The sequence below is a fragment of the Delphinapterus leucas genome, chromosome 1 (assembly GCF_059928025.1).
Source record: "Delphinapterus leucas isolate spDelLeu-1000000601 "Yukka" chromosome 1, BTC_Dleu_Yukka2, whole genome shotgun sequence".
Lineage (NCBI taxonomy): Eukaryota > Metazoa > Chordata > Mammalia > Artiodactyla > Monodontidae > Delphinapterus > Delphinapterus leucas.
The window spans coordinates 157,546,582-157,567,816 of NC_143129.1; the positions used below are offsets into that span (position 1 = coordinate 157,546,582).

Consider the following 21,235-nt stretch of genomic DNA (forward strand, 5'->3'; position numbering starts at 1 on the left):
ACCCAAGACAACACACAGGGGACCTGAGCCCAGGCCAGCTCTGCAGAGAGGTTTTCACTGTTATTTATTGTTGTTGGGGACACTTGAGACTCTTGGGCTGAGCCTAGACTCTGCCACTGACCTAAGTTTGGTCTATGCCCTGTTCTGGGCCTCAGTTTCCCCATCAGTAGAGTGAGGGGGCCGGGTGGGATCCGTGATTTCCACACCTTATTGAGCTGGCAGACAGGGAGGGAGCAAGGAGCTTGGCAGGCTGGGCCTCCTGGGCTCTGCCCGCCCCCAGGGCACTCCCGCCATCAACTGGGCCTAACCCGGTGCTTTCATGGGGCTGCTCTAAGGTCACTGTTCTGGGGACCCCCTTAGACCCCAGACCCCCGTTGCAGGTAGCCTCAGGGCCTGCACCCACCCCCTCTGCCTCCAAGGCCTCCCTCAGCTCATTCACACACACCTTCCCCCAAGCCAGGCTTTGCAGAAGCAGCTGAACTTTCCATACAGGCAAAATCCAAGGGCTTCAGGCCAGGTCTGGCCAGGCCCTGGCAGGGTTAGTGGGCAGCTCCAGAGGAGACGCTCAGGGGGCTGGGCCGTGAGGGGAAGGCGGAGGGAAAAGAGGCCAAATGGCTGGCATCCCCAGGGCACCCTGCTAGAGCCTCCCCACAACCATCCTCCTTGCCAGACCCAGAGAGGTGTTTCTAAAATACCAATCTGCCCATGGCACTCCCGTCCTCAGTTCCTTCCTGAACTCTAGCCTCCTCCAGGAAGCCACAGCTCCTCAGCCTGGAGTTCTCAGCCTGGCCTTGCTCACATTCCAGCCCCTTCTCTGCACACCTCCTGCCCCGTCTAGGCTCCCACTCTCCTGCCATCTTTCAGTTCTTTACAAATGTCATGTTCAGACCCACCTCTGGGCTCTGCCCATGCTAGTCCCTCTGCCCGGAATGCTATTCCCTCCTCCTGTTTGCCTTGACTCCTACTCACGTTTCAGGTCTCAGCTGAAACCTCTTCCTCTGGGAAGCCTTCCCAGCCACCGCCAGTTTGGGACTGGGCCGGCCCCCACAGGACTCCACCCAGACAGCTGCCAGCCTCCTGGTGCATCTCCCCCCCCGCCCCCCACCTGGGGAGCACAGCAAGGTCTGATTCATTGCTCTGTCCCCAGCCCGTGGGATAGGCCCTGGCCCCCAGGGACTGCCAGTCAAGGCTTCCCAAATGAGAGAGGAAGAAAGAAGGAATGAATCCTCAGTGTAGAACTGGGGTGCAGATAGGACCTGAACTTTAAGGCTCAACTGGTCCTCACAGCAGCCTCCCAGCAGGCAGGCCCATCAGGGCCAGTTAGGCATAATATGGTGGAAAAGATGACAGCCTCCAGAGCTGGACTTCTGGGGTTTGAATCCTGGCCCCACTATCTACAACCAGGCAAATTACTCAACCTCTCTGTGCCTCAGCCTTCTCATCTGGAAAATGGGCACAACCGTAGTAGCTACCTCCTCTGGTTGTTGAGAGGAAAAAATGAGAGAAAAAGGGCAAGTCCTCAGAGCAGCATCTGGCGTACAGCAGGCACTCCATAAGCATCGGCTGTTATTGTCTTTATTATTTTTTTTTCTGCGGTACGCGGGCCTCTCACTGTCGTGGCCTCTCCCATCGCGGAGCACAGGCTCCGGATGCGCAGGCCCAGCGGCCATGGCTCACGGGCCCAGCCGCTCCGCGGCATGTGGGATCTTCCCGAACCGGGGCACGAACCCGTGTCCCCTGCATCGGCAGGCGGACTCTCAATCACTGCGCCACCAGGGAAGCCCTGTTATTGTCTTTATTATTATTGAGAGCCATAGCAGCGAGGGACGCTGAGCCTCCGAGAGGGAGGTGACTGCCCAAAGCCACCCAGCAGGAAGGTGTCTCTTGCTTTCCCACCCTAACCCACTCCCCCCACATACACTACAAGTGACCCCCACGCCAGCCCGCCCACGGTGGCCCGGCAAACCTGCTCCCACCCGCTCACTCCACAGAGTCTCTGCACAGTCAGGCTTCAGTTCCATCCTCCTGGACATTCACCGCTTAGTGGCTGCATGACAGGGCTTATGCTGACCATTTAAACTTCAGTGTCCTCTTCTGTACAATGGGGTAATGACAGTGCCTACCTCCTAGGGCTCTGAGAAGGATTAGATGAAGTAGCATGTGGAAAATACCCCAGATCTGGCACCATACCCTGTATAGGTTAGACTATGAAACTTATTACTATGTGAAAACCGTTAGAACCCTTGAGCTTCTGAGCCCCCAGTAATGTGGTCACAGAGCCCCGGCCGCTGCACAGGGGGCTCCTGAGGAAAGCAAATGCCAGTCTGGCCGATATGCTCTTACAGGACCTCTATACCAACCACCCTCCCCCACAATATCCCCTCCTCAGGGCTGAAACCAGTGCAGGCCAAGGCGAGATGAGGGGTCCAGGACCCAAGAGAAGAGGCAGCATGAGCCGGGGAGCAGGGAGAGTAAACGCACAACAGGCCCTCTTCTCATCAAAGCACTTTGTAGTTCATGAAGCACTTGATGCAGGCAGCGGCCCTGGGAGGTGGGCAGGTGGAGATGATAATTGTCATTCTACATGAATGGAAGCTGGAGCCTCAGAGGGGTTGAGTCGCCCGCCTGGGGTTACACAACCTTTAAGAAACAGAGGCAGGAGCCAAACCCCGGCCTGCTGACATCTGGTTCAATGTTCCTTTAACTGTGGGGTAAGCCCTGATTCTGAGTGACCTACCCCCCAACCCCTGCCCCGAGAACAATCTTGGCAAGAGCCCTGGGCTGGTCCTCACCGCACTCCAGGGCAGGCAGGCCCTGAGGCCCAGGAGGAATAGACCGGGAAGACTGATGGCTGCCCCAGCCCTCTAATCCTTTCATCCCCACCCGGACTCCTCCCAGCTCTGGCCCCAGAGCTCAGGAGGGAGAAGGCAGGATGGCGCCCAGACTCAGGGATTTCACGCACCGGTAAAATTTTCAAAAACAATTTAGGGACTGCATGAAGTTGTCAGCTTTTTATTTCGCCAAGTAAGGACATTTAAAAAAAATTCCCAGGCCCATCATTTCATAAAAGAGAGGACATAATCTCAGACTAAAAGACAGTCCTTTAAATGAAATAAATTTAGCTTTGTGGACAAGTCACCACGTTGTCCTTATTTCTCTCAGTTTTGCCTTAGGCCACTGAAGAAAGCCCGGGTCTGCTGACGCGTGTGAGAACCATTTTGCAGCTTCGGTTTGGGAGTCACACAGACATGGGTTTGAATCCTGATTCCACCACGGACAAGTTGTGTCATTTGGTGCACATTATTTCCCCTTTCTGAGCCTCAGTTTCCAATCTACAAAATGGGAACATGAATAGTGCTGCCACTCAGTGGTACCTGGAGAGCTAAGTGGTCTAGAGTTTGCAGAGCACTAGTTCTGAGACGAGATCAATCAAGCCCAGGCTCCCAGCCAGCGGCGCCTCCCTGTCCTGATGCTGCCTATGGCTCCCCGTCGTCCACAGCGTAAAGCCCACCTCTGTAGCCAGACCCTCTGGACACACCCGACTCTGCAGATCCTGGGGCAAAGAGAGTAGAACAGAGTCCTGCCTCAAAGCCTTTGCTCTAGCTGTGGCCTCCACGTGGAGCGCACTCAGGACAAAAATCACAAGGGCTTCCAGCTCACTGCCTGCACCCAGAGGACCCAGGGGTCATTTTACCACTTCTCTCTAGTCGGCAAAACCCTTCTCATCCTAACAACCAGCCTCAATGTCACCTTCATTCCCTGGCTCGGCAAACATTCACTAATCACCACCCACGCACTGTGCTCAACCCCACCATACAGAAGAGCGCAGAATACACAAGGGAGGGTGAGTAGAGATCAGCGGGCTCCAAAGGGCCCCCAGTCAAGCCAGGGGTGGGGGGCGCAGGGAGCGATTCCAAGAAGAGGTGGTGCTCAAACTGGGATCTGAAGGATAAATAGGAGTTCGCTAGATGATGGGGTGGGCGGGAGAGGGGACGGACTGTGGGGTGGAAGGAAAAGCATCTGGAGTATTAAAAGCACATCTGGGGACGTTCTAGGTTGTTTCTTAGGCGAGGAGCAAAGGATGCTCGAGAGAGGGGTTCCTGACTTGGGCACTGCCGGTGGGGGAGTCACTGTCGGGGGGAGGTGGGTACGTTTGGAGACAGATGCTGAGTTTGAGGTGCCCAGGGGATGAGCAGGCGAGGCGTCCACAGGAAGCTCAGGGATGAAACTGCAGCGGGGGAGGCTGTCGTCACAGAGGTGACCCCCCAAAGTCACAGAAGTATGTGCACACACATGGAAACTGTGCATGGAGAGGAGGGCCCAGGACAGAGTCCCCAGGAGACCCAACATTCAAGGGGAGAAGGAGGGGGCAGAGCTGCTGACAGAACCCAGGGAAGAGCCAGGGGCGGGTTGAGGAGAGTCAAGGGAAGGGTGTGTGCAAGCAAGGAAGGGCCCCTCGGGAGGCAGCCCAGCAGCATCCCAGGAGCCACAGTCTGGGTTCAAATCCTGTCTCTACAACTTATTAGCTATGTTGACTTTGGGCCTTAATTTCCCTATGTGTAACATGGGGCTAATTTACTTTTCGACAAAAAGGAAGATAAAGGGCATGGAGGGAGGCTTGGGTCACATGTTCCCCCGGCCCCCATCCTAGGTCTCTCCCACCAGACTGGCACCAGTCCCCGGAGGCCAGAAGATTAGATGAGTGAATAAAATCAGGGGCTTCCCCCCTCCCTCAGAGTAGAGGGCAGAATGGGAGGCAGCTTTCCTCAGTTCTCGGCAGCTCCAGCACCAGTCTCATCTATCGCGGAAGGGAGGTGGAGAAGGCCCCAGGTGTGCTGTGTCCTTCCTCTTGGCCTCAGTTTCCCCACATGGGAAACAAAGCCATGAATCTGCTTGAGCTCGGAGGCCCTTCCGCCTCTGATGCTCTGTGGCAGGACGAACGGAGGAAGGGTGAGGGGAGAAAGACCTAATCCAGACCTACTGGTCCTGCCCCAGGGGAGGAGGTCCCACAGGGGTCTGGGTCCCCATTGTCCCCAGGGACTGGTCCCTCCAGAAGAGGGTGGCAGCCGGACCAAGGAGGGCAGAAGCAGAGGTGCCAGGATTGTGCTGACAAAGCTGTTCCTTCTCCCCTCCTCTCTCCCTACCCCTCCCCTCCAAGAGGACAGCCGAGCCCGGCAAAAAATAAACCCAAAGGCAGTGACCTGGACGGGCCCGAGGCTCCCAGGGCGGAGTGGCAGGGAAGCAAGGATGGAGGAGATGACCACACCCCCCCCACAAAAAGCGAAAGGGTGCCTGATCTGATCCCCATTGCCCCCCCACCAACAGAGGGGCTCAAAGGGAGCAGCTCCATCCACTCTCCTTCCATCACGCTGGGAGGGTTGGGTGCCACCTGCTTGATAGGCACAATGGGCAGAGTAAATCTTGTCCAGGCCAGCTAGACATGGGTTCCCAAGTTTTGAAAAAAGTACCCCAGGGAATCTCACTCTACCTCCTGGTTTGGGGCAGTCAGTCCTTCCTCCTGTCTGACCTCTATCTCGCCTGCTTCAGTGGGCCCATTTATCTCCAGCAAGCTGCTCTCCCCCTGTCCCACCTGCCTGGCCTAGATGTCTGAGGACTCTCAGGAGAAAGCATTCCCCAGACTTCCCTGCAGGGATTGCAGAGGGCCCCTGGGCAGGAGACCCCACTCCACCCACTGTTCCCCAAATCTTTGAGAGGAAGGAATCGCTGAGCTCCCTGCTCCCTTGCCTCCCTCCCTCAGGCACTGCCCAATTAGTCTGCTGCCTGGGGCTGCCCCTCCCGGTCTCACCTCCCCAGGTGCCAACCCCCAGGGCACGCAGATCCTGCCCTAGGGACAAGTTGCCCAGAAAGCCTAGAGTCCTGGGGGGAGTGCTTTACGGATGCCCCAGAAGTGTGACCAGCACCCTCTCCCCGGCCCCTCAGAGTCCCCGCTGGGGGCAGGCAGCCTTCCCGGTGCCCTTCTAAGTGCTGCCCAGTCCTCTGAGGAGCTCAGGAAGAAGGTACTGGAGAAGAACTGCCACCACCCCGCACCCTACCCCTACCCCCACCCTATAAAACTCAAGGTGTGAGACAGCGGCTCCTCCCATGCATCCAGAGTCCCTCTGTGCCAGGCAGCCCTTAGGATCCACTTTCCTGCTCAGCCCCATTTTACAGAGGGGGATAGTGAGGCTCAGGGATTGGGGTAGAGTAGGGGTGGGCACCTTCCCACTAAGTGTCGGGACTGAGACCTCTAAGTCTCCTTTGGGATTCCCTGTCCCTATTCCCCAGAACGAAAAGCTCAAGAGAGAGTGGGGGATGGCCCTCCCCTCCCAGGAGTCCCTGGCTGTCCCCCTGGGCACCACGGCTTCACTTCCACCTGCCTGGGGCCAGACTAGCTGCAGAGTTTGATAACGAGGCCCACATCTCAGCCGTACAGCAACACCCTCACATACGCCCTCCTCCCTGTACACACACAGACACGCTCACACCTACTCCGTCTCTGCCAGTCCCTGGGAGAGGAGGCAGGAGAGCCCAGTGGTCCAGGCAGCCTCTACAGCCTCCTCACTGGGCAACCCTCCCACCCCCCGCTCCCCCTCCCCCGCCCCCGCACTCCCGGCGGGGCGCAGGTGTGGTCTGTCTCTCCCTCTGCCTCCCCAGCCCCCCGCACTCCCGGGCGGGGCACAGGCGTGGTCTGTCTCTCCCTCTGCCTCCCCAGACCTGGTACCGAGTGGATGCTCTTTAACTGTTTGTCAAGTGAAGGAAGGAACAGTCAGTGAGATCCTAGGCACCCAGGCTGACGTCCCGGTGCCACCATTACACTCGCTGTGTGACCTTGGGCAAGTGGGTGATGTCCCCTCAGCAGCCCCACTTTCCTCAAGTGTGAAATGAGGATATGTGCCACTATTATGTGCCCACCTGATGTAATGGCTGTGAGGGTTAAGTGAAAGAATGCCGGGAAGAGGCAGGGCACGGCGCATCCTAGGCGCTCCTCAGATGTCCACAGAAACGCGTCCTCAGGCTCCCTGTGCAGAGCCGCTCACCCCGTAACCCAGGCGAACGCAGCTCTTGGTCACTCCCAGGTACACCCAGACACACTCACCGTGCTGACAAGGACATCCCTCAAACCTCTCCCCAGGAAGGAGCACGATGACGATAATAACGATATAATAATAATGGTGATAAGATAATGGCTACTATTTGTGCCCAGCATGGTGTCAGGTGCTTTAACTCACTTGCCCCTGACAATTCCAGAGGCAGGTATTATTAGTCCTATTTTTCAGATGAGAAAATGGAAGCTCAGAGAGGTTAAATAACTTGCCCAAGGACACATAACTGCTAAGAGTGGAGCCAGAAATGAACCCACTTCTGTCAGACTCAGATCCCATGCTCTTAACCCCCTGCGGGGCAGCCTCTGGAGAAATGAAAAGTAGCCCCTCTTCCTCCACCTCAGCCCCACAACTCCCATACAGGGGCCTGTAACAAAGGGGCTGCCTACAGGTCAGACACTCAGAATTCCCCGCTGGGCCCCCTAGCCCACAAGAGGGTCGGCCCTGGCCAAAGACCCACATGGGTGCAGGGGAGGAAGGGGGATGAGAAAACCTCCAGCTGGCTTCTCCAAGTCTGGGGAAGTTCCCTGCACAGCCTCCTCTGGGGACACGGCCTTGGCCCGCTCTGCAGAGCCTTCCTCTCTCCTTGTTCCCCAGACAATTTCAGCTCCCCTGACTGGCTCAGAGAACCTTAAATTAATCACCCATTCAAACTGCTGCCATCAGCCCAAGAATAATCACCGCCTGAAACTCTCCTGGCTCCGGCATTCTGAGAATATAGGCTTCTGCAGCAATAGGGACTGAAGTTAGACAACCAGCAGGGCTTCATCGATGGAAGGAATGAATGCACCATGGAGCTGGGGTGGGGTAGCAGACAGTGAGAAATCCAACCTGCTCCAGTGACCCCAAAGGAGAACGTGGAAAGGAGGGAGCAAAGGGGGTGTAAGGGGTAGGGAGAGAGATAGAATAAGGGCTAGAAGCCCGGCAGGATGGTCTCTCCATTATGCCCTTCTTACAAAGACCAAACAGAAGGACCAGGACTGAAAAATAGCGGCACGAAAAATTTGGGTCACACCCCAAGACTTTCTCCATCGCAAAGCCAAGTTCTTGGAGCAGTCTCCCCTATTGGCTGGGCAAGGAAAAATACTATCTAAAGTCCTGATCTGGGAGGCAGAAGGCCTGGGTTACTGGCATAGTTCTACCACCGACTCATCGGATGTGACCTTGGACGAGTATCTGCCCCCTTTCTGTGCCTTGGTGAACCCAGCAGTGCACCGCAGGGCTGGACAGAGGACCTCGGAGGGAGCTTCAGGAGAAGCAAAGGTCAGCAAAGTCCTAGGAAGCCAGCCACACACTCCCACAAGGGTCTAGGGCTGCCCTCCAAGGCGGATGCACAAACACACACAGATCCATAAGGGCAGACCTGTAGCTGTGAACAGGTGGAGGCAGAAAACGCAAGAGATGGGGCCGACTCAGCTCCGTCCTAGAGGTCTAGGCTGGGGCGCAGGCCCAGGTGTGCATCTGTGAAGGCAGAGAAAAGGTGGGAGCAGCTGTGCATTAGATTTCTTTGCATTGGATGTACGCTGTGTGTGCGCTTGTGACACCCCTGGGCAGGTGTTTCCAAGTGGCCAGGAGTGCGTGCACGAGACAGACCGACGGGCATGTAGCAGGGATGTGTGTGTGCAAAGCCGTGCACAACAAAAGTGTGACTGCCCTGGGTGAGGCTGGGCAGTTTCCACCCGATTCCACAAAATTCTGCAGCTGCCCACTCCCCCAACAGCCTGTGTCCTGGGGGGACAGGGGGACAATGACGCAGGAGTGTGGCTCCTGAGCAGCCCAGGGTTGGGGTGCTGGCTGGAGCTGAGGTGCAAGAGGAAGACAGCACCGAGGCAGCACCAGCTCTGGGTTGAGGCTCCTCCACGCTGACTGGGGGGACCTCTCTTGAGCCTCAGTTTCCTCACCTGCAAATGAGGAGGACCCCAGCACCCGCCTTACCGGGCTGCTACAGGACACGATGAGAGTGGTTTATAAAGGGCATCAGCACGGTGCCCGGCACATGGCTGATGCTCCACGTGTGATCAGCAATTTCAGTTCAAACTCCAAGGGCCAACCCAGGCAGCCTCAGGGAGCAGCGGGGAGGCCCTGGACAGAGAATCAGGAGTCTTCGGCCTGAGCCTGCATCTGCCACTGATCCACTGTGTGATGTTAGTCTCCAGAGCCTCAGTTTTCCCATAAACAAAATGGGGCTGTCAAAATGTGTGGACCCACCTAGCAGGGGTGCCTGCCTGGGGGCTCTGGGCACCTTTTGCTGGGATTATTTCCAATGCAGGTGATGTTCTTTCTGACAGTCAGGGTGGGAGCTTGGTGGGAGGCACCGGGGTTGGGAGCCTGAGGGGCCCAGGAGCTGCTGCTACCTCCTCCCCTCCCCATTCCCACAGCTTCTGACCCCAGGGACAAGGCTGACGAAGGATGTTTACAGAGCATAAACCTTCACTTAGAGAAAGTTCGCGGGGCAGCTGGAGGCTGGGAGCTGCAAGAGTCTCACAGCAGCGGCAGGCGGCGTGGGGAAGATGAGGAGAGATGGGGCTTTGGTCTGTACCTGCCCCTTTCAGCCCTCTGACTTCAAAAGGGAGGCCAGGGTGGCCTTTGACAGGGTGCAGCAAGGAGGTGAACATCCCTTCCAAAGGCTCAGAAGCAGGATGGGCAGTGATGTGGTGTTTCTCAAAATTCAGGGAGCAGGGACTGTGAAGGGCTGAGGGCTGAAATCAGGGACTGGGGCACAGGGGGTGTAGTAGGGGCTTGGTGACAGGACCAAGGGCCTAAAGAGACGAGGGAGAGCTTGGAGAGGGGACAGCAATCCTTCCTTCTGGGTCTCAATGAGAAGAAGACAGGAGTCAGCGGTTCCCACTTCCCAGAGGCCTGCGGCTGCTGGCAAAAATGCTAGAACTGGGGCTGGTCCTCTGGGTGATGTTCCACACCTCGGGACCAGAGAAGGTGCAGGTTCTGGGTGGGGCTCAGAGGGACATGGCTGGCAGGTGTGAGGGAGGTGTCCCCTGGGGTGAATGGACCCGGCTCACCTCAATTCCCTCCTTGCTGAGTCCTTCTCTGGCAGGCTTTTCTTCTGGGGCCCCTCCCACCAGGGCCTGAGTCTCTGGGAAGGGGGTCCTAGCTACCTGTGCACACTGGACTCCCCTCGCTTGGGCTGCCTGTGAGAGTCATTGGGGCTGGGGAAGGATTTGACCAAAAGTGCAATAATCAGGCTAGAATTCCAAGAGCAGGAAGAACTTCCTGGCTCGCCCAAGACCCTGCAGTGAGTGACCGCAGAGCCCCACATCTGGAGCTCCTCACGAACAGGAGAGGCCTCCTGTGCGGCCCCTCCCTCAGGCCCAATCATAACACCAACCCCTCACACTCCCACAGGCCCTTGCGGCTCACCGAGTTCTTTCCCACCCATTACCTCGTCCAAGAGGGAGGCCCGCAAGGCTGGGGTTTCTACCCACTTGGATGGCCTAGAGATCTAAAGCTCAGAGAGGCGCAATGATCAACCCAAGATCGCACAGCATGCAAGAGGTGGGGTTCCTGACCCCTCAGCCCACTCTGACCTCTAAGATGAATGACCCGAGATCCCCAAATGTCCGGACGTTTTCACACCACATTTCCTCTCCCAGAGTTCCTGAGAGATGCCTCAGCCCTGGGATCCTGGTGACAAGTGGTCAGAACAGCCAGGTCCCTGGCCAGGGCATTCCTGGCATCCAGAAAGGGCAGGATGTGGGGCAAAGCTACTAGCGGATTTAGCTCCTGGAGAGGAAGGAGAGGCCCCTCCAGAGGAGGTGAAGACAGTGCTGGCCAGAGGACACGAGGCAAGTCCTTCACACTCAAAGGGGCTGAGAGGCCAGGCCTGGGGACCAAGGACCTCCACCTCAGAGCTCTATTGCTTCCCCAGGCCCAGCCTTGCCTCGGAAAAGTCATCTCCCAAGAGGAGCCCGCGGACGATGCAGCTGCTCCCTGCGAAGTGTCTCGGCCTCCACGGGCACCCAGGCTGCAGGGTGGGCAAGGGCGCCTCAATGCAGCGGCTCTTCATTAGCAGTCCCCTGCCCCTCATCCCCAACTCCACCGTCCCTGCTACCCCAGCAGAGAACCCGCAGCACTCCAGCAGCCCTCTCTGCAGAGAAAAAGATTCATCCAGGCCCTGCCAATGGGCATTGGGGGATGGGCTACTCCTAACCATTGACCCTGACCCTAAGTGCGACCTCACGTCCAGAGCATCTCAACTCTCTGCCCCCGCCCCCCCGCCCGGCCCGCCACAGGAGGTCTCTGCACCGAATCGTGGCTGCTACCTTCAGGAGCATACAGGCTGAAAGAGTTCCCTTCCGCTACCCTCCCTGTGGTCAGGGGGCTCCTTTGCCAGCATTCTCCTCCCCTCCGCTCTGAAATTCTGTGGGCCAGCTAGGATGGGGCAGAGGCAGGCAAGCAGACAGCAGAGGGTCAGGCAGGAAGACAGACCAAAAGACAGGTGGAAGCAGACAAGTAGAAGAGTAAGATTCAGGTGGACAGGTGGATAGACAGATGGACAGACAGGCACCCAGATAACTGGACAGGCCAACAGAGGGATGGAAACAGACAAGCAGAAAGACTGTTGGATAGCTGGAGAGACAGAGACAGGACAACTCACACACTGGCAGAAACTCACTCCGGCAGAGGGACAGCCAGACAGGCAGAAGGACTGTGGGACAGTCAGGTGGACAGGAAAGGGGACCACCCAGGAGACCCCAAGACTAGAGGGCCCTCTCTGGGGGCAGCAATAAGGGATTAATATCGGCACATTTCCCAGGGACCAGAGGTCTCTCTCCCGGGCACCTTCGAGCGTCCGAGAGCCAGGCCCAGCCCTTCAACTGATATCTGCGGGGCCTCTCATGTTCCCGGCTGGGCCAGGCCATCCCCCAAGACTGAGCTCTGAGCTGCCAAAATTCGCTCTTTACATCCAAGAAGGGTCAGTGTTTTTGAAAGTTGTAGGAGCCTGGCGAGGGGGAGGAGGGGGCCCGCAGCGTGAGTGTTTCCAAACTTACTCCTCTCCTCTTTCTTTTTCCCCAGGGTGCCCAGAGCCAGGCCTGGTGCAGCGGCCAGCAAGCTGGGCAGGCTAGCTGGCCAAGCCTGCAGGGCAGGCGGCAGGGCCCACTGCTGCCACTGGGAAGTTGAGGGTGGATGGCAAGACTGAGTGAAAACTCAAAGTCAGACAGCACACGCCAGTGTCAGAACTCTGGTGGCTCAAGGGGACCCCAAACACCTATAACTGGGGACCAGCCCTCAGCTGGGGGGGGAGATCGTCTCTGGAGAGGGACATCTCCGAGGGGAGTCGAGGTGGGAGGCCACTGTAGCTACAGAGCTGGGGAGAAGGTGACAGAAAGTGTGCGGGGGCCAAAGGGCCCTCTGTGTCTGGGACACAGGGAGACAGAAGTGAGGAAGAGGAAAAGGGAGCCGCACTTTAGTGGCTGCCGATTGGAGAGAGATGGGGGACAAGAAGCTGGACGTGGGGCGTACAGGGGACAGAGAAGCAGGGGTTGGAGATCAGGATGGAAACCAGGAGTTGAGGTGGGGGAGGTCAGAAGCCAGGTCAAGCTGGGGTCAGGACTTGGAGAGCTGGGGGTTTAGGGGCAGGCTGTGGGGGGAGGGGGATCGGAAATCGGGTTCAGGCCTGGGGGCAGAGCGATGAGGGTCGGCCGACCGGGGGGCTGGGGGGCAGGAGGCGGAGCCAAGGTGGGGCAGCCGTCCCCCGGGAGCCCAGGCTCCGGCAGGGGCCACGCAGGGCGGCAGGGGCCACGCGGGGCGGCAGCGCGAGGGCACGGTCGGGAGCTCGGGGTAGCAAACTCACATGAAGACGTGGTAGACGAAGGCCCAGCCGCGGGGTCGCTCCAGCACGTTGTAGACCCAGTTCTGCAGGCGTCGGTAGCGCTTGTACGCGGCCGAGGAGCGCTGGCCGCAGGCGGAGCCCGAGCCCGAGCCCGGCCCTGGGAGGGGCGCGCCCGGCGGCAGGGGGCTGCCCAGGAGGCCCAGGCGGCGCGGGGAGCCGCCCCCGCCCGCCTCGCCCTGCTCGCTCTGCACCGCTGTGAGCGCCACCAGCTCGGCGCGGGGGGCGTCCGCGGGCAGGGGGGCTAGGCCGAGGCGGCGCGGGGGGGCCTCGGCCATGGGCGGCGCCAGGCGGGGGGGCCGGGGCCCGGGTCCGGTCCGGGGCTGGGGCGCGCGAGGGGCGCTCAGCGGCGCATGTCTCGGACCCAGGGCCGGCGGGGCGGCCCGAGGCGGGCGCGGTCGGCGGGGGCTAGGGGCCGGGCCGGGGCCGCTCCGGGGCCGGGGGCGGGCGCTCAGAGCCGGGGGGCCGCCGGAGCCCGCGCTGACCGCCCTCTTCCCCGGCGACTGGGGCGGCTCTTTCCGACTCCAACTCTCTTATTACGCGCTCCATGCCGCTCGCCTTTCCACCTGCCGCCGGCGCGCCGCTCACATGTCAGCCTCCCCCGCCCCGCCCCTCCCCCGCCGCCCCCGCCCGCCCCGCGGCCGCCTTCCCAAATCGGGAGGGAGCGAGCGAGCCGGCGAGGCCGGGCGGAGGGAGGGGACGTGCGGAGAGGCGGCGGGAGGGCGCCCCCGCCGCGCGGGCCGCCGAGTCGGGGCGGGGACCGGACCTCGTGGCGGCGGCCTCCGGCTGGTGCGAGCGGAGCGCCGGGCTGCGCGCGGCTGCGTGGACCCGAAGGCCGGGCTGGGGGCGGGATGCCTCATGTGCGGTTGTGGCGAGTGGGGCGAGGAGTCGCGGCCGCCGTCGCGGATGGGACGCGGGTCCCGCGGAGCTTAAGTGTGAGTGGATGCAGAAGTGCCTGCTGTGTGGGCGCAGTGGGTGGCTGTGATGGTGAGATTGAGTGAGGAGGTGCGGTGTGGATGGGCGTGCAGGGTCCGGACCGCTGGCGGTGGCGGCGTCAGCGAGGTGTGCCCCGTCTGGCCGTGCCCCGTGCGCGTGGGGCGGGGTGCGCTCGTGCCTGAAAGGCCTGTGTGTGCAGCACCGTGGGCCTCAGGTGTGTCTTCTTTTCTGCCCACCCCACCCCCGCCTCTGAGCGTCCCTTCTTCAGGATGAGGGAAGAGCCTCCGCTTAGGCCACTCTACCCCAAAGAAGAGTCTCCTCTGATCAGAGGGGCCTGCTCCGCACCAGCCCAGTCTGAAGCGCGCCCTTGCCTCGCTTCCAGGGCAGGGCAAGGTTCAGGGCACACAGGTGTTGGGAGGTGAGCTCTGAACCAGCGCGGAGGCCGGACAGCCTCCTCCCCAAAGGCTCACAGAATCGCACCCAAAAGCGGCGAGACTTTCCCCCACGGCACTCCCTCTCCAGCCGGAAAGTTCCTGGTGCCTGACCTACTCTCTCTAGCTTTGGGGGAGGCCTTTTCGTTCCCTTTAGCCCTCTGGGCCCAGCCCACGGTGGTCATTTGGGTTTCCCGATCCTCCTTCCCTCGTCCCCCGACGAAAGCTTCGGCCACACCAGCCGCTCCCCCCGCAGGCCCTGCCCCAGGGTGAAGCGCTTCCGCAGCAAACTCTTCCCGGTTCCTCCGGGAGGATCTCGGGGGACGGAGCCGAGCGGGAGGGGCGGGGGACGGGGTGGGAAGGCGAGCTCGATTCTCAGCTGTCAGCAAAGGCAGCATTGATCTGCTGAGCGCCAGTGGGGGAGGGAAGGAGGCAGAGCTGCCGGCGTGCTGGGAGGGGGCTGCAGGGACCTGGGGGACCCCAAACTGGGCTTGACAGCCGTTTACACCCCTACCCCAACAGTGACCCTTTTCCCTCTGCGTAGCAGAGGCTGCCTTTGGGGTCCGACCTGAATCCCTCTGGCTGCTTCTGGCTCCAGGTGTGCCGAGGGCCAGAGCCTGGTGCCCCTGGGCAGTTTATGCCCCTTCCTCACTGGTAGCTGGGGAAGGTTTCTGGACCCCGGGGCTCAGCTATGGATGCACTGCCCTGGCTGTGTTAACCCATCGTCTCCCCATGAGCTGCAGCTAGCACTCCCTAGATAGGCAGCACTGCCCTCCCAGAGGCTATGGGACTGCCTGACTGGGCTTCCTCAGTCAGGGGTCCTGGGGGGTGGACTAAGGCCTGGGGACTTGAAATGGTGGGAAGGAAAGCAGTTGTAAGGGATCTGGGGGATGTTTCTTGGGGGTCTTTTTTTTTTTGCGCTACGCAGGCCTCTCACTGCTGTGGCCTCTCCCGTTGCGGAGCACAGGCTCCGGACACGCAGGCTCAGCGGCCATGGCTCACGCGCCCAGCAGCTCCGCAGCATGTGGGATCTTCTCAGACCGGGGCATGAACCCGTGTCCCCTTCATCGGCAGTCGGACTCTCAACCACTGCGCCACCAGGGAAGCCCTCTTGGGGGTCTTTTTGAGGCTCTTCTTATGCGCAGAAATGGCACTTGAACACAGGTTGCCCTTTATCAACACTCAGAATATCTGAAATGGGGTCTGTTCTGGGAAAGATGATCATCAGGCTCAGTGTCACCCCCGGATGCCACGCCTCTCTTCCCACTTAGGGGGCTGCGAAAGTCCCTTCCTCTCCTTGCCAGGAGCCCTCACTGCGAGGAGAGGGTCTTTCATCACCTTTCCCAACTCCAGCTCCGGATGAGCCCCTCAAAGGCAGCAAGAGGAAGAAAGAGACTGTGGCTGCAGCTAGAGGGAGGGAAGTTAGATCTCAGGAAGGAGATTCATGGGGCACAGAGGCGTGTTTCTCCTGTAGGTGTATGTGTAATGGGACAGGCCCACCACTTTTTAAAGTGGGGAGTTGTGGGAGTTCCCTGGTAGCCTAGTGGTTAGGATTCTGGGTTTTTCACTGCCGTGGCCCGGGTTCAGTCCCTGATCAGGGAACTGAGATCCCACAAGCTGCGCGGTGCGGCCACAAATAAATAAATAGATAAATGATAAAGTGGAGAGTCATGGAACTCTTCCTAAGGAGTGGGGGGATGGGGGGATGGTTCTAGGAGGATGTAAGCAAAGTTAGGTTGGTGTGTGTATGTGTGTGCATGGGAAAGTGGAGGAGGCAGAGGAGAAAGTCCAGTTCCAAGAGGACAGGTGGCCACTCTGAGGGTCACCCGGCGGCCTTCCTGTCCCGTCCGGATTCCCGGGACACGAGCGTGACCAGGAGGAAGGCCTTTCCCCACCGCAGCCTTTAGTGACTAAGACACTTTTCTGAGCGCACGACTGTCTCTGGCTCTCTCCCTGCTGGGGGGACGGGGGGTGGAGCTATGGTTTCCCACCCTCCTCCTTCCCTCTCTCCCACCTGTTCCCTTCACCCCACCCTCAGCAGCTTCCTTCCCACTCACCCCCACCAGCCGCCACACCTCTCCCAGGTAACACTGCCAAAAAAAACATCCCGCTCTGCCCTGACTCACTCACTCTGTCCCACCTGGGCAAGTCCATTCCTGGCTCTGGGCTTCAGTTTCCCCATCTGCCCATAAGGAGGGGGTGGGGCTCCAAGATCTTCTGTAATTCATCACTGTCACTTTCATCCATCAATGAAGCAAGTATTGATTGAGAGGAAGAGTGGGGAGGGAGAGAGCTCCCATTTGCTGAGCACCAACTGAGGCTCAGAGACACGTGGGGACTCATCTAAGGACACACAGCCAGTATCCAGAACTGCCTGTGACCTGTCCTCTCCCCTGGCTGGCACCTACCCACTGTGCACAGGGTACTGGCATCAGTACTGAGGGGAACCACAGATGGCCCAATCTTTGTTCTCTAGGACTTATTCCTGACAGGGGTGGAGACTCCTAGGTCTGAAAGGGTTGAGATCTAGAAGTTGTGGGGACCTTGCGGCCAGGTTCAAGCCTGTCATCGACTGACGGCCGCCAGTGTGACTTCAGGTCAACCAAGGATGCAGATTCCTTTCTTGGAGTGGGAAGGGGGTTTTACGTCAGTGGTTTTCAGACTTTATTAGCAATGGAATCCTTTCTACAGACAGAATCTTAAGGTAGCACCCCAATATGTAAAGCGCATTCAAGCAGAGGTGTTCTGGTTGAATTGAGGTGAGGATGTCAAGGTTCCACCCACCAGACCTCCTCCTCCTTTCTCTCCACACCACAGAAACTGTTTGGGTTTTCTTTCTTTCTTTTTTTTTCTTTTAAATTTATTTATTTTTGGCTGCGTTGGGTCTTCATTGCTGCACGCGGGCTTTCACTAGTTGTGGCGAGCTGGGGCTACTCTTTGCTGCGGTGCACGGGCTTCTCATTGCAGTGGATTCTCGTTGCAGAGCACAGGCTCTAGGCACGCGGGCTTCAGTAGTTGTGGCTCTCGGGCTCTAGAGCACAGGCTCAGTAGTTGTGGTGCACGGGCTTAGTGGCTCTGTGGCATGTGGGATCTTCCTGGACCAGGGGTCGAACCCATGTCCCCTGCATTGGCAGGCGGATTCCTTTTTTTATAAATTTATTTATTTATTTTTGGCTGTGTTGGGTCTTCGTTTCTGTGCGAGGGCTTTCTCTAGTTGCGGCGAGCGGAGGCCACTCTTCATCACGGTGCGTGGGCCTCTCACTGTCGTGGCCTCTCTTGTTGCGGAGCACAGGCTCCAGACACGCAGGCTCAGTAGCTGTGGCTCACGGGCCTAGTTGCTCCACGGCACATGGGATCTTCCGAGACCAGGGCTCGAACCCGTGTCCCCTGCATTGGCAGGAAGATTCTCAACCACTGCGCCACCAGGGAAGCCCGGCAGGCGGATTCTTAACCACTGCGCCACCAGGGAAGCCCCTGTTTTGGTTTTCTTATAGCTCTAAGTGTTGCTAGAAGTCAGATGAGGGAAAGTCTCCACTGGCAATGGCAGAGGAAGCCTTCTTGGGGACAGGAGTAGGGAGGACTTGGAGAGGTGCAGAGAAGTGCAACCAATAATGCCTGCAGCTACCATGAATGAGGCCCAGAGCCTTGTGTAGGGTGCTTTAACTGTATCTTCTATTTCAGCATCCCAACAGCCCTCTGAGGTAATCCTATTCACACCCCCATTTTACAGACAAGAAGGCTGAGACTCAGTGAAGAGACTTGCCTAGTGTAGCTCTTTACCCCTGTGCTATAGTGTGTGTGTGTGTGTGTGTGTGTGTGTGTGTGTGTGTGTGTGTGTAGGTGGGGTGTGGGGATAGGGAGGATGTTACAGAACATGGGGGAGGAAAAACAAGTTTGACAAGGGGGACAGAAGGGACCTTGAATGCTGTGCTGAGGGTCCAGTTCAGCCTGATGGGAAACAGGGAGACTGGCCGGGGCTGAGACTGAGCATGCCACAGAGGCTCGGGCTCTGTACAAGACAGCTCAGGGCAGGAAGATTTGGAGGTGCCAGTACCCAGGGAGGTCGGCAGTTGGGGGGCGGGGACAGAAAGATCACTGAACAACAGGTTATGTCTGGGCTTCCTGGCTCTACCTTTGGACTACTTGGTGACCTTGGTCACTCCACCTCTGCCTCAACTTCCCTGGCTATCGGGAGGACTAAATGCAATAATACATGAAAAAGTCACGACCGTGCAGGGAGCTGTACAAATGTGAACCATTGATCTTATCACCCTTCATGTGTGCGTTCGGATGGGGCTGGGAGATGCTGTGAGAATTCCCTGGTCCTAGCACCTCTTCTCCCTGGGAGAGTCTTCCTAGCAGGAGGGGATTGGAAGGGAGGATTCTCATGGGTGTCGGCATCACATGCATTATTTGCCTCCAGAGATCCACCTCCACTGAGAGCAGGAGGAATTATGAGAGAAGGATCGAACCTGCTTCATTTTCCCAATGAGCCCAGAGAGGACAAGAGACTGAGGCCACCTGGCAGGTAGAGGTGCTAGAGGGTCCCAAGGAGTTTCTCCCCCATATCTGGGTGTGCCACTGACCTGTCCCTAGCCCAGCCCCTGCTACCCTTCTGGGCCAGTCAGCTCAGAGCCACAGGAAGCGGAGCGAGCAGTGTCGCTGATCTCAGTGAAAGTGAACCCCCATTGATCTTCAGGGCTGGAGGGGGGCCCACAAGGAGGAGACACTGAGGGAGAAGGGGGTGTGGAAATGAAGGTCAAAGCCATCCCTTCTTGCAACCGCTTCTCCTCCACCTTCAGGATTCTTCCTCTATGACCCCAACTCCTGGAAGACCATGTAGAAGACAACACTACTACAACTCTATTGGCAGGCTCCACGTTCTCAGTGAGAGCCACTGGGACAGTGGAGTTCCTTGGAAAATGAGGAGGAGGGCCTTTTCTGAGTTGTTGAGAGTACAATGCGGAAAAGCTTCCCTTCTTTCTGGTCCCATGATCAGAGAAACCTGGAGGAGGATTCAGGGAGGGAGAGGACGTGAGTAGGAGGGATGGCAGATTGAGTGTCAGGGAAGGGGACTCTGAAAAGGGCTGAGACTTGGTAAGGGACATAGAGGTTCAGAAAGGAGAATGGGGGCTCAGAAGGGAGGCTAGGGGCTCAATGACAGGGATAGAAGGCCCAGAGAGCAGGACTGCCAGGTCAAACTTTTTTTTTTAATAAATTTACTTACTTACTTACTTATTTATTTATGGCTGCGTTGGGTCTTTGTTGCTGTGCGTGAGCTTTCTCTAGTTGTGGAGAGCAGGGGCTACTCTTCGTTGCAGTGCATGGCCTTCTCATTGTGGTGGCTTCTCTTGTTGCAGAGTACGGGCTCTAGGCACACATGCTTCAGTAGTTGTGGCACACAGGCTTCAGTAGTTGTGGCACACGGGCTCAGTAGTTGTGGCTCGCAGGCTCTAAAGCGCAGGATCAGTAGTTGTGGCGCATGGGCTTAGTTGCTCCGCAACTAGCGTGTGGGATCTTCCCCGACCAGGGCTCGAACCCGTGTCCCCTCCACTGGCAGGCGTATTCTTAACCACTGCGCCACCAGGGAAGCCCTGCCAGGTCAAACTTGATTGAACACCTATTAAAGTCCCTCCTCCTTAAAATAGTAGATACACAATATAAATGCTGGATAATTTAAAACATAAAAACACGTATCCAAGTTCAAAGGCAAGAATGAGAAATCTCTAAGGGCCAGAAATGAGAGGAAATTCCGGTGGTGAGCAGGAGTTGCAGCTGTACCTCTGAGGAGGGATTCAGCATTCCAGGGGGTGGGAAGTAACACTTGCAGACCCCACTAGTGGCAAGGGCTGTGGTAGGCTCCCTGCTTAAGGCTGGGCCTGGGAAAGTGCTGCATGCCCTAGACAGGACTAAAATATCTGCCTGCCAGCCGCCTGGTCCTGGCTTTGGGTAGAAAGAAAGAGTACCCATATGACCTGGCTTTGGGTAGAAAGAGTACCCATATGATTAGGACACCTTAAGCCCGTTCACATGGAATGCGGACTCAGAACCTGATATTCACGACATATAAAAATCCCAAAAGACACTTATATAAGAGCTAGTTTGGGGCTGGTGCTTATCTACAAGGCTTGGGCAGATACAGCTGAGAAATCGCCCCAAAGGGTGGCCTCCATATCCCAGGGTACAGTCAGGAAAATATGCTGAAACTATCTCAAGGATAAACTTCACAACATATAAGAAATACAATATTTTAAGAGGCACCTCTCTCAAGGAAGAATTCATATTTAAAGATCTAGAGATAATGGAGCAATCTGAAAGGAAGTTTTAGTTAAAACCTTCAAGAAGATAAAGGAAGGAATAACATCTATAGAACAAAAACAGAAAGATATCAGACAGAAACATGTAACAGATATGAAGAGAACTATCTAGAAATTTTGGAAATGAAAACTAACATCACTGACATTTAAAAAAAAAATCAGTAGATGGGTTAGTAAATACAGGTGAAGAGAGAATAAGTTAATTAGAAGCTATAACTGAGGAAATCCTCCAGAATGACGCATAGAACAATAAAACAGTTAAACATATGAAAGAAAAGAGACAAAGAAGATTGAATGAGAAACTCCAGCATACATATTATTACTTCCAGAAAAAGATACTGGAAAGACTAAGCTCTTTCCAGAAATAAGACATGAATTTCTAGATTTAAAAGGCCCACAGAGTGCCTAGTAAGATAGCTTTAAAAACAAATCAAAACTACATCTAGACACCCTGTAGCCAAAGTGTAGAAAGACAAGAATAATGAGGAAATTTAAAAGCCACCAGAAAGAAAAAATAGCTTATCTACAAAGGTCCAATAATTGAATTGACAGTAAGCATCTCATCAGCAACAACAGATGCCAAAAGACAGTGGAATAGTATCT

The 21,235-nt window shown here is 57.2% G+C and overlaps 1 protein-coding gene across 1 annotated transcript in view; it reads right to left on the bottom strand.

Annotated features, from left to right (window-relative positions):
- KCNQ4 (potassium voltage-gated channel subfamily Q member 4) overlaps positions 1-13,561 on the bottom strand; it is a 58,507-nt gene extending 44,946 nt beyond the window's left edge. Inside the window, exon 1 of the mRNA XM_022575402.3 lies at positions 12,913-13,561. Coding sequence (XP_022431110.2) covers positions 12,913-13,226 — 314 coding nt within the window. The 5' untranslated portion in view covers positions 13,227-13,561. The remainder of the gene's footprint in view (positions 1-12,912) is intronic.
- Between the last annotated feature and the right edge of the window lie 7,674 nt (positions 13,562-21,235).